Source organism: Notechis scutatus, chromosome Z (assembly GCF_049901735.1).
Source record: "Notechis scutatus isolate UNSWTSFEM ecotype Mainland chromosome Z, rNotScu1.2, whole genome shotgun sequence".
NCBI lineage: Eukaryota > Metazoa > Chordata > Lepidosauria > Squamata > Elapidae > Notechis > Notechis scutatus.
Window position 1 is genome coordinate 62,674,035 of NC_142025.1, and position 14,743 is coordinate 62,688,777.

Genomic DNA, 14,743 nt, shown 5'->3' on the forward strand with positions numbered 1-14,743 from the left:
ACCATATCACTTTATTGCCCTTCTGCTGAGTCTTTTGGACTTGCAGTGGATTATTTAAAAATTAAAAGTTTAAATTGAACCCAACACTTTGAAAAGACTAAACTTTTCAAGAAAAAATCTTTTCCTAAAGCAGTTCTCAAACATATTGGCTCCAATTCTGTTGGCACTCATTCATCTGTTTGTTAATAAGGTAATTGAACTATTTATTATATATAATATCAATTATTCAAGGCTGCAACAGCAAAAGAGAAAATGGAATATGATTTTATATTTTGTAATGGTCCCTTTCCCTTATTGGGGAAGCAGAATGCATGTATTTTAAATTAAGAGCTCCTTGTTTCTTCCCTCATTATGTAAACAAGTTCAATAATCTTCTCAAAGTTCAGCAAATTCCTTTTGGGTGATGTAGGATTTAAGTCTGCCTCTATTTGCTTGCTTTCTTCTTTCCTCTGAGTTTTTCTTTTTTATTTTTACACTCTGCAGCTATAAATGGAGATACAGGAGCTGGATATTTAAGATAATCTCAATTAGTCATACTGTAACAGTTTATATCTCTAGCTGTCCTACTGTCAAGCAACAATTGCAATAGTGAGCTGATCAGAGTGTCTAGCTTTTGCCAGCAATTCTCCAAATGCCATATTTAATTTACTATGCTTGAGATATGTTACTCCAGGGTTATCAAACTCAAGGCCTGCAGGCTAGATCCAGCCGCAGGGTGCTTAGATCTGGCCTTGGAAAAAGTGAGGGACTGGCCCATGGTGCCTCTGCCACTGAAAACACGTGGCCCTCCCAAGCTCTGTTTTTGCTGGCAGAGGGTTGCAGGAAGTCATTGCAGCTAGAAACAGAGCTCAGGAGCCCATTTTTTGTTGGCAGAGCAAGCAGGCCACTACAGGTACCCCCGACACAAGTGATGTCAAGCTGGCCATGCCCACCCTGGCCACATCCATTCCCATCCCTGAAGGATAAACACAATCCTGATGTGACCCTCAATGAAATCGAGTTTGACACCCCTATGTTACTCCCTTTTTGTACAGGATGTGAGTGTGGAAATGGAGAATCATGGGAAAAGTGAAAGAGAATGGATAGAGTATCTTAGAAGATATCCTAAATTTCACACGTTTAGTCTCAGGTGTTTCTAGCTTTATGGTATGATGATTTGTTAGTTATTGGTAGGATTTCAGGAAACAGCTGGTGTGTATTTGATGAATAGTTGACTTAGTTCTTATACATATTATGAAAAGGTCCTTAAAATTGTAACTGGCATATAGTTCCTATGTCAAAGTAAGTAGTTTTATGTATGTATAAGTTGACTTACAAACATTGGTTTGCCTTATGGCCTTAATATATTTCTTAGTATATTGACCCTCTTCCTAATAAAAGTTCTATTTAGGAAAATAAATCTTTTATGAAAATAATGAACTCCACTAAAATGCAAATAGTAAGTTTTGTTTATGGAGATGAACTTGAAAAGCTGTTGAGAACTATTTGAAGGTACTGGTGGAAAATGTCAATTTCTAAACCTGACAGTGGAAAGCGTAGTTTATAATCAATTGGGGAAAAAAAGAATAATTAACTGGAAAAAAACATGACAGAGGAGAAAGAGAAAACAATGCAAGAAGACAATGCCGTGGCTTGTACTTCTACAACCCCCTCTATGGTCTGAATTAAACTGTTCTTTTTTACTCTTTTTATAGAGAAGAGTCAAAGATGTGATATCACCAATTGTCTTTGAAGTTACATATAGCCTTGGGGAACATATTGTGGAAAAGGAGGAAAAAGAATTACCTGCGCTCAAGCCTGTACTCCGATGGAAAGGAGGCCAGAAAATTTCACAGAAAAACCAGGTTCGAGTTTGGAAATTTTTTCTTTAAAAACAATAATCAATGTCAGAAATAAACAATGTTGTCTGCTTCCCTAATGGGAGAGAAATGAGATTCTCTATCTTTTTTTATAAATAATCTTTATTGAACATATTTTCACAATTAAAAACACATTTCCACTCATTACAGTGGGTTTGTACCAGTGTTCACTCACACTGATATATTTCTAATTGTGTAGGTTACTACTGCATATTGTTATTATTTAAGACACATATTCACATAATTATTTACATAATTATTTGCATGGTTATAGATATAATTATCTCATCTTGACTTAACTCCTACATAATTTTCATCCATCTGCTTTGCGTCTACATTCCAACCAGTTATACCATAAATTCCAAATCTCATAGTACTCTGTTTCTTCTGTATCTTTTAATTCCATTGACAACCTCTCTGCACATTCTAAAACCTTTTTTATTATCATGATATTGGAAGAAATATTGTTGTCCAGCAACCGCTCCAATTAAATCATGATTCTCAAGCCAAACTTCAAAAATCCTCAAAGGATTTATTAGAGGCGACATACTTGCACTGCCCTGTATGAAGCCAACTCTGGCATATGAAATTTACAGTCACCTGTGACCCTATTTCCCCCCTTTCCCCGGGTGTCTCATAAACCAGATTCTCCAATTGAGCAGTTCATGGGCTGGGTGTCATCATTCACGTTCTTCAATTAAATTTATTCACTGGCAAAAGCTCTGGTATTTTAGTTAACAATCTTTTAAAGATAAGAATTGGAATGTACTTTCGCTTTCAAACTGCTGCATTGCTCTTCCAGATTTCCTTCCTCCCCCCCACCTTTTTTTAATGGCAACTACTAAAACAGGAATAGGAACCTTTTATGAGTTGACATTTGGCTCCTCTTACTTTTTGAAGGTGACCAAATTGAGTGCAGATATAGAATGTAAGGCTCCCCAGACTTGGTTGGATTTTCTGCATGGAATTTTCTATAAGGCGATCGGCCTGGACGTTCCAACTGTTTACCAAATATGCCTCGGATAACGGGTAGCCCTTCCACTTGATTAAGTATTGGAGTTGTCTCCTGTGCTACCTTGAATCAAGGATTTGCTGCACCTCATAATGGGTTTGGCCTCATATGACCACGGGGTCTGGGGGTTCATGATGTAGGAGCCTCAGGGTCGATCCGACCACAGTTTTTAAGAGGCTACTGTGGAATGCCAGGTATATCTTCACTAGCAATTGGGGCAATTTCAACTGCACCGTGACTGGGTTGATAATCTTTACTATGGGGAATGATCCCATAAACTTTGGCCCCAGTTTCTTGGTAGGGAGTTTTAGCCTCTGATATTTTGTGGAGAGGTAGACCTTCTCCCCCACTTGGAATAGCTGCTGCGGGGCTCAGTGTTTGTCTGCCTGTTTTTTTATAGGTGCTTTAGCTAGTGCTTTTTTAACATTCTCCCAAGTTGCTTCCAGTATTGATATTCATTCGGTCAGGCTGATTGGTGAGGGCGGGATCCCTTGGATACTCAAGCATTGGGACGAAGTCCATACTACTCACTACCCTGAAGGGTAACCCCAAGTCCCATGATACTGTGGACAGCATTATTGTATGCCATGAAATGCAGGAGGTCCGCCCAGTTGGACTGCTGGATTCACATAGTGCCTTAGGTACTCCGTGAAAGGCAGGTCTGCCCAGTTGGACTGCTGATAATTCCTATATCACCTTAGGTACTGCTCTACCATGGCATTCAGTCTCTCTGCCCCCCCATTGGTGCTCAGATGAAAGGCTGAGCTAAGGCCCTAGGATGACCCAATAGACTGCAGGAACTCCCTCCAGAACTTAGCCATCAACTGAATCCCTCTGTCTGAGACAATTCTTCGTGGTACTCCATGCAGGTGGTAAATGTGCTTCAAGAACACTTGGCTAACTGGTGGGCAGACTGCAAGGTATGAAATGCACCTGTTTGGAGAATAAGTCTATTACAGTCCAGATCACCTTGTTCCCTCACTTTATGGCAACCCCACTATGAAGTCCATTGCGATCTCCTCCCATGGCCTTGTTGGCTCTGCTACCATTTGTAGCAGTCCGGGGAGGTTTCCTGGTCATTTTTTCATTGCAGTGCAGATGGTACAACTCTTCATATAACTGTCCACATCTTTCTTTATGCCGGGCCATCAGAATTGCCTCCATGCTAAGTGTAAGAACCCAAAGTGGCCTGCCGGTTTGGCGTCATGGCTCCTCTGAAGGACTAGTGTTTGTAGGGATTCTGGTATGTAGAGTTTCATCCCCTTCCATGCTAGGTCATCTCTTTTTGTCAAGATGTGTTGATTGTCCCGGAACCAAAGGTCTGTTAGTAGTTCGCTTTTGAGTTTCGTGGTTAGGTCACTTGCAGGTTGGTCTTGCCAGTCATGGCGTTGTTGTCTGGTATTTACTTGGGCAGCTATTTGGGTAGGCAGGATAATGATGTCTACTACCTCCTCCTGTTCGCATTTGTATTGGGGCATAAGGGAGAGGGCATCAGCTAGAAAGTTCCTCCCCCTGGGATGTGCTGTAGCACAAAGTTGAACCAGTTGAAATATTGAGCCCGGCAAACTTGTTTGGGCAATAGTTTTTGCGGGGTCCTAAGGGCCTCCAGATTTTTATGGTTGGTCCAGACTTTGAATGACCTCTGTCCCCCTTCTAGCAAGTGGTGCCAGGTTAGGGGTCCCCATCTCACTGCGAAAGCTTCTTTTTCCCATGCAGCCCATCACCTCTCTGTGTCTGTGAACTTGCAGGAAGTGTAGGTGCAGGCTCCCTTGGTTATTTCTGCAGGCTCCCTTGGTTATTTCTTTGGAGTAGTACTGCTCCCACTGCATGTTGCTGGCATCTGCTTGGATGATGAAGGGTTGTTCGGGGTCAGGATGCTTCAGCACTGGTTCTTTTGCAAACAGTTCCTTCAGTATTTCAAATGTCTTTTGGCAGGTTAGGTCTCATTGTAGGGGTTTCCCAGGTGGGGTTTCGTCCCAGGGCTCCCTGTTTTTAAGAGATCAGTCATGGGTTTGGCAATCCTCATGAAGGAGGGAATGAATTGCCGGCAGAAGTTTGCGAACCCTGAGAAGCTTTGTAGCTTCTGCAGGTGCAAGGGGATTGCCAGCCTAGGATGGCTTGTACTTTGTCTGGGCCCATCTCTATGTCCTCAATGGAGACTCAGTAGCCCAGATGTGTTGGTAAAACTTGCATTTCGACAGCTTGACATACAGGTTTGCTGCTAGAAGTTTTTCCAGTACCTGGCAGACTAGGGGTAGGTGGTCACCATGGTCTCAGTGTAGATGAGAATGTCATTCAAATAGACAAGGACCTCCTTATAGAGATGCTTGTGTAACACCTCGTTTATTAGCTGCATAAACACCATAGGGGCTCCCTATAGTCCAAAAGGCATGACTTTGAATTGGAAGCTCCCTAGGGGGCAGTTGAATGCTGTTTTCCATTCATCCCCCTCCCTGATGTAGACTTGGCAATATGCCTCTTTGAGGTCTAATTTGGTAAAGACCTTTCCCCTGGCCAGGTGAGATAGCATGTACTTCATGAGCGGGAGGGGGTATAGGTTTTGTATACCCAGGCCGTTGATGCTTCTAAAATCGATGCATAATCTCATAGTCCCATCTTTTTCCTCTTTGAACAGGACTGGGGCTGCAACTAGTGTCTTGGCTGGCTCGATGAAACCCCTTGCTAGGTTTTTGTCTGTATATTTGTGCATTTCTTCCATTTCCCAGGGTGTCATGGCATACTTTTTGGGCTTTGGTAGTTTTGCCCTGGGGATGATTTCTATGAGGCAGTTTGCCTCATGATGGGGAGGTAGGACATCACATTCAGTCTCGCTGAATACCTCCACGAGGTCCTGATATTCTCTTGGGATCTGTCTGGCCCCTGGGGTTTTGTCAGAGGTGGCTTCCAGTTGTTCTGGCAAGCCCTCTAGGAGGGTTCCCTGCATGGGCGGTGCTTCTATTTGATGGTGAGGAGGAGGTTGGGATCTCTTTGATATCCTCAGTCTGAGGCTGCCTCCCCACTTGTCTAGCCAGGAGAGTCCCAGTATGACTGCATCTGTCATTTTGGGGGCCACTACGAATCAAATTGTTTTCCAGTGATCATCTAGCTCTAGCCTCACTAGTTTAGTTGGCATGGGTCCCTCCCAATAGGCACCCATCAACCTGTAGAAATTGGATCGGGTGGGCCAGCCTTTTTGCTCTGATCCGCAGTTTCAGGACCATGGTTAGGTTGATCAGGCACCTAGTGCAGCCTGAATCTATTAGGGCTTGGAAAGTCCCCGGAATCCCTGTTTTTGGGGCTGTGCGCCATATTGGGAAGATGAAAAGGGGGACTGGTCCATTTACCATTGGGTTGTTTTCACCCTCATCCTCACTGTCATAAGAGTCAGGCAACTGGTCATTGTCGTCTGGGGGTCCCCCCTTTGGTTGGGTAGGGAGGGACCTACGCAGCCTGGGGTCTCGTTCCAGTCGTGCTGTGGGTGGTTGTTCTGGCCTTGGTTTTGGGCCTGGGGTTGTGCATGCCACTGCCATGTGACCTATCCCTCCACATTGGTAGCATTTATTTGGGCTTCGTAGGAGGACTGGTTTTGGGACTGATTGTGGTGCTGTGGTTCTTTGTCAGCTGGGTGATCTCTGGTCTGGCTGATCTCTCTCTTTGGTTTCTGGTGGCTTTCTTCTGTCATTAGCGCGTAATGCCCCGTCGACTTTTATGGCCACGCAGAACCACTCAGAGAGTCAGTTTGGGATGTCCCAATAGGCGGTTACTTGGCTAATTACTTGTTCTGAAAAAATGAGCCAGCATCCGCTCAGGCAAAAGGGGTAACTTCCCACTGATCCTCCTGAATTCATGGATGTGTTCCTTGTGTTCCTCCCTGCTTTAAGTTGCTGAGCACATCTTCCACATACAGGTCCTCCTCTGCCTCCTCAAATCTGGCCTCTTGCAGTCATAGGAAGTCATCTACATCCTGTAGCTAGGGGACCCTCCTCTTGTGGAGGGTTGCTAGCCATCCTCTTGCTTCTCCCTTCAGCCCCTCAGAAATGGTGTTTAACGTGGCTCTAGGGGAGGGTTAGAGGTGTCCATTACATTCTAGGTAGATCTCAGCTGAGTCAAGGAATAGAGCTAGCTGGTCTGGGTCCCCATCAAATTTCCCCCTGAACCGGGGCAGTTCATTGAGCACTGCTCCTCTGTCCTCCTGTCACCCTCTATAAGCTTGCGCTTGAGGTGGCTGGCCTTCTTTCCTGGCTCTAGTTCACACGGGGGGTGTCTGCTTGCTACATGGAGGAGTCACTAGCTGCAGCTTCAGATTCCTTTTCCTTCTTGTGTGGGGAAAAGGAGGGCTGTGGTCTCACCTGTTTCTCCTCACTTCAAAGGGCTCTGTAAAAACTCCCCTCTGTTTTGGGTAGCACTATGGGCCGTCATCCCAAATGATGACCTGGTCAGATTCTTCCCTCAGTTGCTCCATGGATCTCCACAGGGATTCTGTCAGGGACTTTGGGGCCCTGGCCTGTGCCCAGTCCCACATCCAATCCACTCTTCCCAGTTCACTCAAGGACCTTCTCCCTTTTTGGGCCTATGGGTGGGGAAACTCAGCCTCAGAGGCTTTAGGAATCTTCTTTTTCCACCAGTACTTATCTGGTTTTCTTTCCTCCATGGGAGCAATGGAGTTTCTCCACTTCGGAATTCAAGAGGGGCTGACCTCCAGCTTTAATTATGCTATCAGCTTCTGTTTGCTTCTGAATGGAGGCCAAGTCTGTTTCTCCTCCTGATAGCCTGAACTCTGCTATGGCTACTTGAGTTTCCCTCCACACAACCCAGATGTCAGGAAGCGATCGGAGAGGTTGGGACCCAGTAATATTGATTTATTAAGAGAGTTGGCTTGCTGTCAGGATTCCAGCAATCGCTCTAATTAAATCATGATTCTCGAGCCAAACTTCAAAAAACTTCAAAGGATTTATTAGAGGTGACATACTGACACTGCCCTGTATGAAGCTAACTCTGGCATATGTAATTTACTGTCACTGTGACCCTGTTTTCCCCCTCCCCCCTGGGTTTCTCATAAACCAGATTCTCCAATTGAGCACGTTCATGGGCTGGGTGTCATTCACATTTTCCAATTAAATATATTCGCGGGCAAAAGTTCTGGTATTTTAGTTACAATCTTTTCAAATGTACTTTCAAACTGCTGCACTGTTCTTCCAGATTTTCTTCCTCCCCTCCCTTTTTTATGGCAACTACTAAAACAGGCATAGGAATATTTTATAAGTTGACAATTGTCACATTTCCAGTTCTGGGCAAAGGTAATTCTTGCTGCGGTTATTTTTTTGCCAATTTTATATCTTAATATACCCAATAAAAATATCTCTGGTTTCAATTCAGTTTTTTGTTTTGTAATTTCTTCTAGACAATTCTTAATTTTGAGTCAATATTTCTTAGCTTTAGGGCAGGTCCACATTTGAATCTTCATATAACAGTTTCTCTTGATTCTCTTCTGGACAGATAGCAGGGTGTCCCTAACTTGGTGTCTTGGAAAATATGAATGCAGTTTATTTTTCCTCTCCCAAATAAATGCATGCCAGCCAATCTGCAAGTCATGCCCCTCTATTGTTAACACTCTTTTATTATTTAGATTTACCCAATCTTTTAGCCATGTCATGGCTGCAGCCTGATAATAAAGTTCCCAATCTGGGAGTCCAAAACCTCCCTTGCTTCTACTATCTTGCAAAAGTTTCAATTTTATTCAGGCTTTCTTCTCTAACCAAATAAATTTTATTATTATTTTATTTAGTTCTTCAAAAAAACCTTTTTCTTAATTTTATTGCAATTATTTGGAAGAGGAACAGTATTTTAGGCAGTACATTCATTTTAATGGTGGTGATTCTTCCTATCATCGACAGCTGTAGTTTCCCCCAGTTATCCAAATCTTTTTGTATTTGTTGTAATAGCTTGTCATAGTTATCTCCTTTTATGGATGGACACTTTGCTGTCAGCCAGACTCTGAGATATTTCACTTTTTTAGCTGTCTGGATCTCCAATTTCTCTTCCAATTCCTCCTTCTGTCTCACAGTAAGATTTTTAGTTAATATCTTCATTTTATCTTTATTTATTTTCAGCCAGCAACTTTGCCAAATTTCTCTATTTCTTGTAGTATGTTTCCTGTTTCTAGGGGATCTTCTATGATAAACACCATATCGTCTGCAAATGCTTGTGTTTCGTATTCTTCCTTTTTGATTCTCAGTACTTTTTACTGCTTTTGCCTAATTTGTGTTAATAATACCTCTGCTGATAGGATAAACAAAAGTGGCGACAGTGTTTTATTGCTTTTTTGTTTCTTAATTGCCTCTTTCATCTCTGTCACTGTAATTTTGGCATTTAGCATTTCCCTTGTGAGGTCTGGGATTGTGAGTACACCTCTCTCGTTTAAGTATTGCTTGATCTTTTTCTTTCATATATCATCCTAATTATATAACATTGTGAAAAAATTTTGGGCAATTCTTTTTTTCTATCAAATAGTGTGGAATCCCATTCTCATCCTGTAACTTTTGTATTAATTTTTTCTTTCTCTTTTGTTAACTTACGCACCAACCATCTCCCTGGTTTGTTAGCATGTTCAAAGTAGTTTTGTTTCACCATTCTAAGGTTTTGTACCGTTTCTTCTTGTAAAGTTAAATTTATTTTATGTTTGACCACATCCCTCTCTCCTTTGATTTCCTCATTTTGGGGGTCTTTTTGCATTCTAAATTCCAATTCTTTAAGTTTTTCCTGTAATTCCATTTGTTGTTTCTTCTTATCTTTGTTTCTTCTAGCTCTGTATGCTATTATTAAACCTCGAATATAAGCTTTGGTTGTATCCCATATAAGTTTTGTAATGTTGTTTGCTCATTCACTTTGTCATTAAAAAAATATTTTAAGTTCTTTTTCCAATATTTGTACATAATTTTTATCTTTCAAAATTCTCTGATTTAAGGTCCACCTTCCCTTTCCATTTCAGTTTTAGGGGGTTATGATCTGCCCAAGTATTTGGCATTATTTCTATTTCCTTGATATCTTTTCCTACTTCGGAATCCATCCATGCCATATCTATCCTTTACCAGCAGCTATGTGGGGTTAAGAAAAATGTACAGTATCTCACAGAAGTGAGTACACCCCCTCACATTTTGTAAATATTTTGTATATATTTTCATGTGACAACACTGAAGAAATGACATGGCTACAATGTAAAGTAGTAAGTATATAGCTTGTATAACAGTGTAAATGTATAATCCCCTCAAAATAATGCAACACACAGCCATTAATGTCTAAACCACGGCAGCAAAGTGAGTACACCCCTAAATGATAATGTCCAAATTGGGCCCAAGTAGCCCATTTTCCCTTCCTGGTGGCATGTGACTCATTATTGTTCAAGGTCTCAGGTGTGAAGGGGAAGCAGGTGTGCTAAATTTGGTGTTATCGCTCTCACTTTCTCATACTGGTTACTGGAAGTTCAACATGGCACCTCATGGCAATGAACTCTCTGAGGATCTGAAAAAAATGAATTGTTGCTCTACATAAAGATGGCCTAGGCTATAGGAAGATTGCCAAGACCCTGAAACTGAGCTGCAATACGGTGGCCAAGACCATACAGCGGTTTAACAGGACAGGCCTCGCCATGCTCGACCAAGGAAGTTGAGTGCTCATACTCAGTATTCATATCTAGAGGTTGGCTTAGGAAATAGACGTATGAGTACTGCCAACATTGCTGCAGAGGTTGAAGGGGTGGGGGTCAGCCTGTCAGTGCTCAGACCATATGCCACACACTGCATCAAATTGGGTTGTCGTCCCAGAAGAAAGCCTCTTCTAAAGATGATGCACAAGAAAGCCCACAAATGGTTTGCTGCAGATAAGCAGACTTAAGGACATGGTTTCTGGAACCATGTCCTTTGGTCCGATGAGATCAAGATAAACTTATTTGGTTCAGATGGTGTCAAGCAGTGTGTGGCAGCAACCAGGTGTGGAGTACAAAGACAAGTGTGTCTTGCCTACAGTCAAGCATAGTGGTGGGAATGTCATGGTCTGGGGCTGCATGAGTGCTGCCAACACTAGGGAGCTACAGTTCATTGAGGGAACCATGAATGCCAACATGTACTGTGACATACTGAAACAGAGCATGATCTCCTCCCTTCAGAGACTGGGCTGCAGGGCAGTATTCCAACATGATAACGACCCCAAACACAGCTCCAAAATTACCACTGCCTTGCTAAAGAAGCTGAGGGTAAAGGTGATGAACTGGCCAAGCATGTCTCCAGACCTAAACCCCATTGAGCATCTGTGGGGCATCCTGAAATGGAAGGTGGAGGTGCACAAGGTCTCTAACATCCACTAGCTCCATGACATCGTCATGGAAGAGTGGAAGAGGAATCCAGTGGCAACCTGTGAAGCTCTGTTGAACTCTATGCCCAAGAGAATTAAGGCAGTGCTGGAAAATAATGGTGGCCACACAAAATATTGACACTTTGGACCACATTCAGACATTATTACTTAGGGATCTACTCACTTTTGTGAGCAGTTTAGATATTAATGGCTGTGTGTTGCATTATTTTGAGGGGAGAGCACATTTACACTGTTATATAAGCTCACTACTTTACATTGTAGCCAAGTGTCATTTCTTCATACTTAAATATTTACAAAATGTGAAGGGGTGTACTCACTTCTGTGAGATACTGTATATTGTCTCTCCTGCATGTTTAATTCTCTCCATATATCTTTTAGGTTTAACTCTTGTGCCATTTTGTAGAATGTAGTTGGTAGTATTTTCCTCTTCTTATTTTTTTGTTGCTTGTACAGTCTTTTTATGTATCTATCATTGCATTGAAGCCCCCTATTATGCATACATTCTCCTGTTCCAATTCTATTATTTTCCAATGTAACTGATGATAAAATTCTTTCTGATCTGTGTTTGGTGCATAGATTACAATCAACAACATATTTTTTTGGTTTGATGTTATTTCTACCATTAAGATTCTTCCTTCTTCATCTGCAGAAATCTGCTTTGGTCTCAACTAAAGGGGTACAGCTATACCTCTTTTCTTTTTATCTGTCAGGGCTAGATATAATTTCCCTAGTTTAGGCAATTCTAAGATACTACCATATTGTTTTTTGATATGAACTTCTTGCAAACAGATAATGTCCATATTCTGTTTTTGTCAATGTTTGTTTTCTTTTGACCAGAGAGTTCAATCCATTCATGTTAATAGATAGCAACATAATTTCTTCTTCCATATTATTGTTTATATATGATTCTTGTTCCTCTCTTTGCCCTTGTCTCTCTTTGTGATCTTGTCCTTGCCCTTTCTCTTTCCTGGCTTTCTGTTTCCAACCATTCTCTCACTTCTTGGTCCATTTCCTTCTCTTCCAGTTGTTAGTCTTCTTGACTTTTACTTTCTATGTCTTCTCTACTGTCTTGTTTCTCATCTGTAGCTAGGTAATGTTCGTAAAATTCTTGCGCCTTATCCAATGTGTTGGTTTGAAATTTCTTTCCTTGCCAGAAGATCAACATGCCTTCAAGGACGAGCCATCTAAACATTATCCTGTTTTTAATTAATTGCGATGATAAAAAGTGGTAGTTCTTCTTTGTTCTCTTCCCCTTCTAGAGACTTGCTTTAAAGTCAAATTTCCTTCCCTTTATATAGCAATGGTTCATCCCTTGTTGTCCCATACACTTCATTTTGGTTGTTTTTCTTGCAAACCTCACATGTTCCTTCCTCGGTAATTTGTGCCTATGTGCATAGTTAGTATATATCCTGTATATTTCATCTATATCATTTTGCATTTCCTGTTTGGTCTTCTGTAAGGCATTGGCCAACAGTTCTGCCATGAGATTGGGTAGATCTTCCTCTTTACTTTCTGTTACATTTTGAAACCTCAAAAAGAACACAGAACTCTCCATTTCCAGATGTACTATGGCTTCTTCGAGATCCCTATTTGCTACCATTAAGTTTTGTTCCGTTGCTTTTATTTTATTTTCTATTTGATATTTCTTGACTTCCACCGTTTTTATTTTCTGTTCATTCTTAGCCATTGCCTCCTGTATTGTTCCTATTTTATCATCCAATTTGTGGATGTCCCCTTTCCCTTCCCATCTCACTTTTTATTTCTTCATGTTTTTTTGTTATCGATTCCAGTGTTTTCATCATCATTTCTTGTAGCATATTCAGGGTTCCCTGTACATTTTGCAGACTTGATGTAGATCTTGATTTTTCAATCCCTAACATGCTTTCTGTTGATCTTTGTCTGGATGGGGAGGCCACCACTGATGTTGTCTTTTTTCCTGTCTTCATAATCATTGTCGTGGTTTTCATTTTCAAAATCGTAAATAAATTTTTCCACAATACCATATATCCCCACCTAATCTCCCCACCTAGTCTTATAGCCATTGTTGAGTGGAGACAAATAAGATACAATATATACTGTGGATATATAAGTATACACAATATATACTGTGTATATATAAGTATACAATATATACTTATGGAGCACCCCTAGCTCTGTGTCTATAGTGTGGTATCTTCTGTGATTTGCTAAAGTTTGTCTGTAATACTAACCTATAATTGGTCAGCTATAAATTGATCACCCACTTCTGAATATTGGTACCAATAACAATTTTAAGCTAGCTGCTTTTGTCTAAACAATATACCAAATATATTATATATTGTAGTCTATGGTTAATAAATTATTAATAATTAATAAGCATAATAAAACTATTAATTGGTTGTTGCTATCTATAATTAATAATATAGAATTAATTGATAATACTATAATTAACAGTTTAAAATATTAAATATTAATATCAATCACAGTCTTACTCTAGATATGTAAAATCATATCAATACACAATTATAGAAATGTATAAAATCATAGAAGAAAAAAGTGAAGTATAATGTATTACGAATATATATTCCATAAATTATAGGTATTAAAGTTATCTTTTATATGATCAATTACATTAATAAGAAATCCCTGTATATGTATCTTCTGTACAGTTATAATTATATCTGTATTTCCTTTTTACCTTCTTACACACAGACTCTCTGTCCAGCTCTTATGAGTTTGATCTCTTTTCAACATCTCTGATTTTATATTTAAAGTTAATCCTTAAAGTTCACCAATGTTTAGGGATATTTAAAGTACTTGGAGAAATTTATAAGTTCCCAATCAGATGTCCTTCGTCCAAGATATCTCCTTCCTTCTGTTAAGCACAATCACTGTCCTGATCATGTGTCTTTTTTACTCTCCTTCACTACTTCTTCTCCATCACTATAAAAACTCCTTGTAGATCTTCTCTTTCCAAACCATGTTCACAGCATAAAACAGCGCCAACAGTTTAATTCAAGTATTTATTCTATCTTTAGATATTTTCAGCCGGCTCCCATTCCAATCTTCAATCTCTAGTCTGTCTTTCCTCACTGACAGTCAGTAGTAATAGCCTCTGCTATGAAACCTGTGCTCCCACCGCTAAATCACCATTTCCCCCTCACCAGAGACTCACTTGTCGATCAAACTTGTAGGTAATTAAATCTTTGAGAATTCAGTGCCTCTCTTCGTCAATCTCCACCGCTACTCCACGCTGCATCTTTCTTTGCTTCCTACTCCATTTGCTCAGGCCATTACGCCTCCAGATCCAACCATAAGGCTGATCTCTCCCACATCAGATTCAAGGGGTTTCTCTTGCTGCAGTGGAGGATTGTGACTTCCCGCTACCCTCAGAGCTTCCTCTCTATATCGCAGACTGCTCCAGGCTCCAACTTCGCTTCCACAAGCACCCAGGCACGAAAAATCAGACATACAGAACGGAGCCCCGTTCCTGTGTCCACACCACCGTGACGTCATCTCGGGAAGT

At 40.9% G+C, this 14,743-nt stretch overlaps 1 protein-coding gene across 4 annotated transcripts in view; it reads left to right on the top strand.

The window, feature by feature from the left end:
- ITGA9 (integrin subunit alpha 9) overlaps positions 1-14,743 on the top strand; it is a 588,311-nt gene that overhangs the window by 275,129 nt on the left and 298,439 nt on the right. For all 4 annotated transcript variants that reach the window (XM_087946920.1, XM_087946922.1, XM_087946923.1 and 1 more), the window contains exon 16: positions 1,695-1,844. In XM_087946920.1, the coding sequence (XP_087803046.1) occupies positions 1,695-1,844 (150 nt within the window). The remainder of the gene's footprint in view (positions 1-1,694; positions 1,845-14,743) is intronic.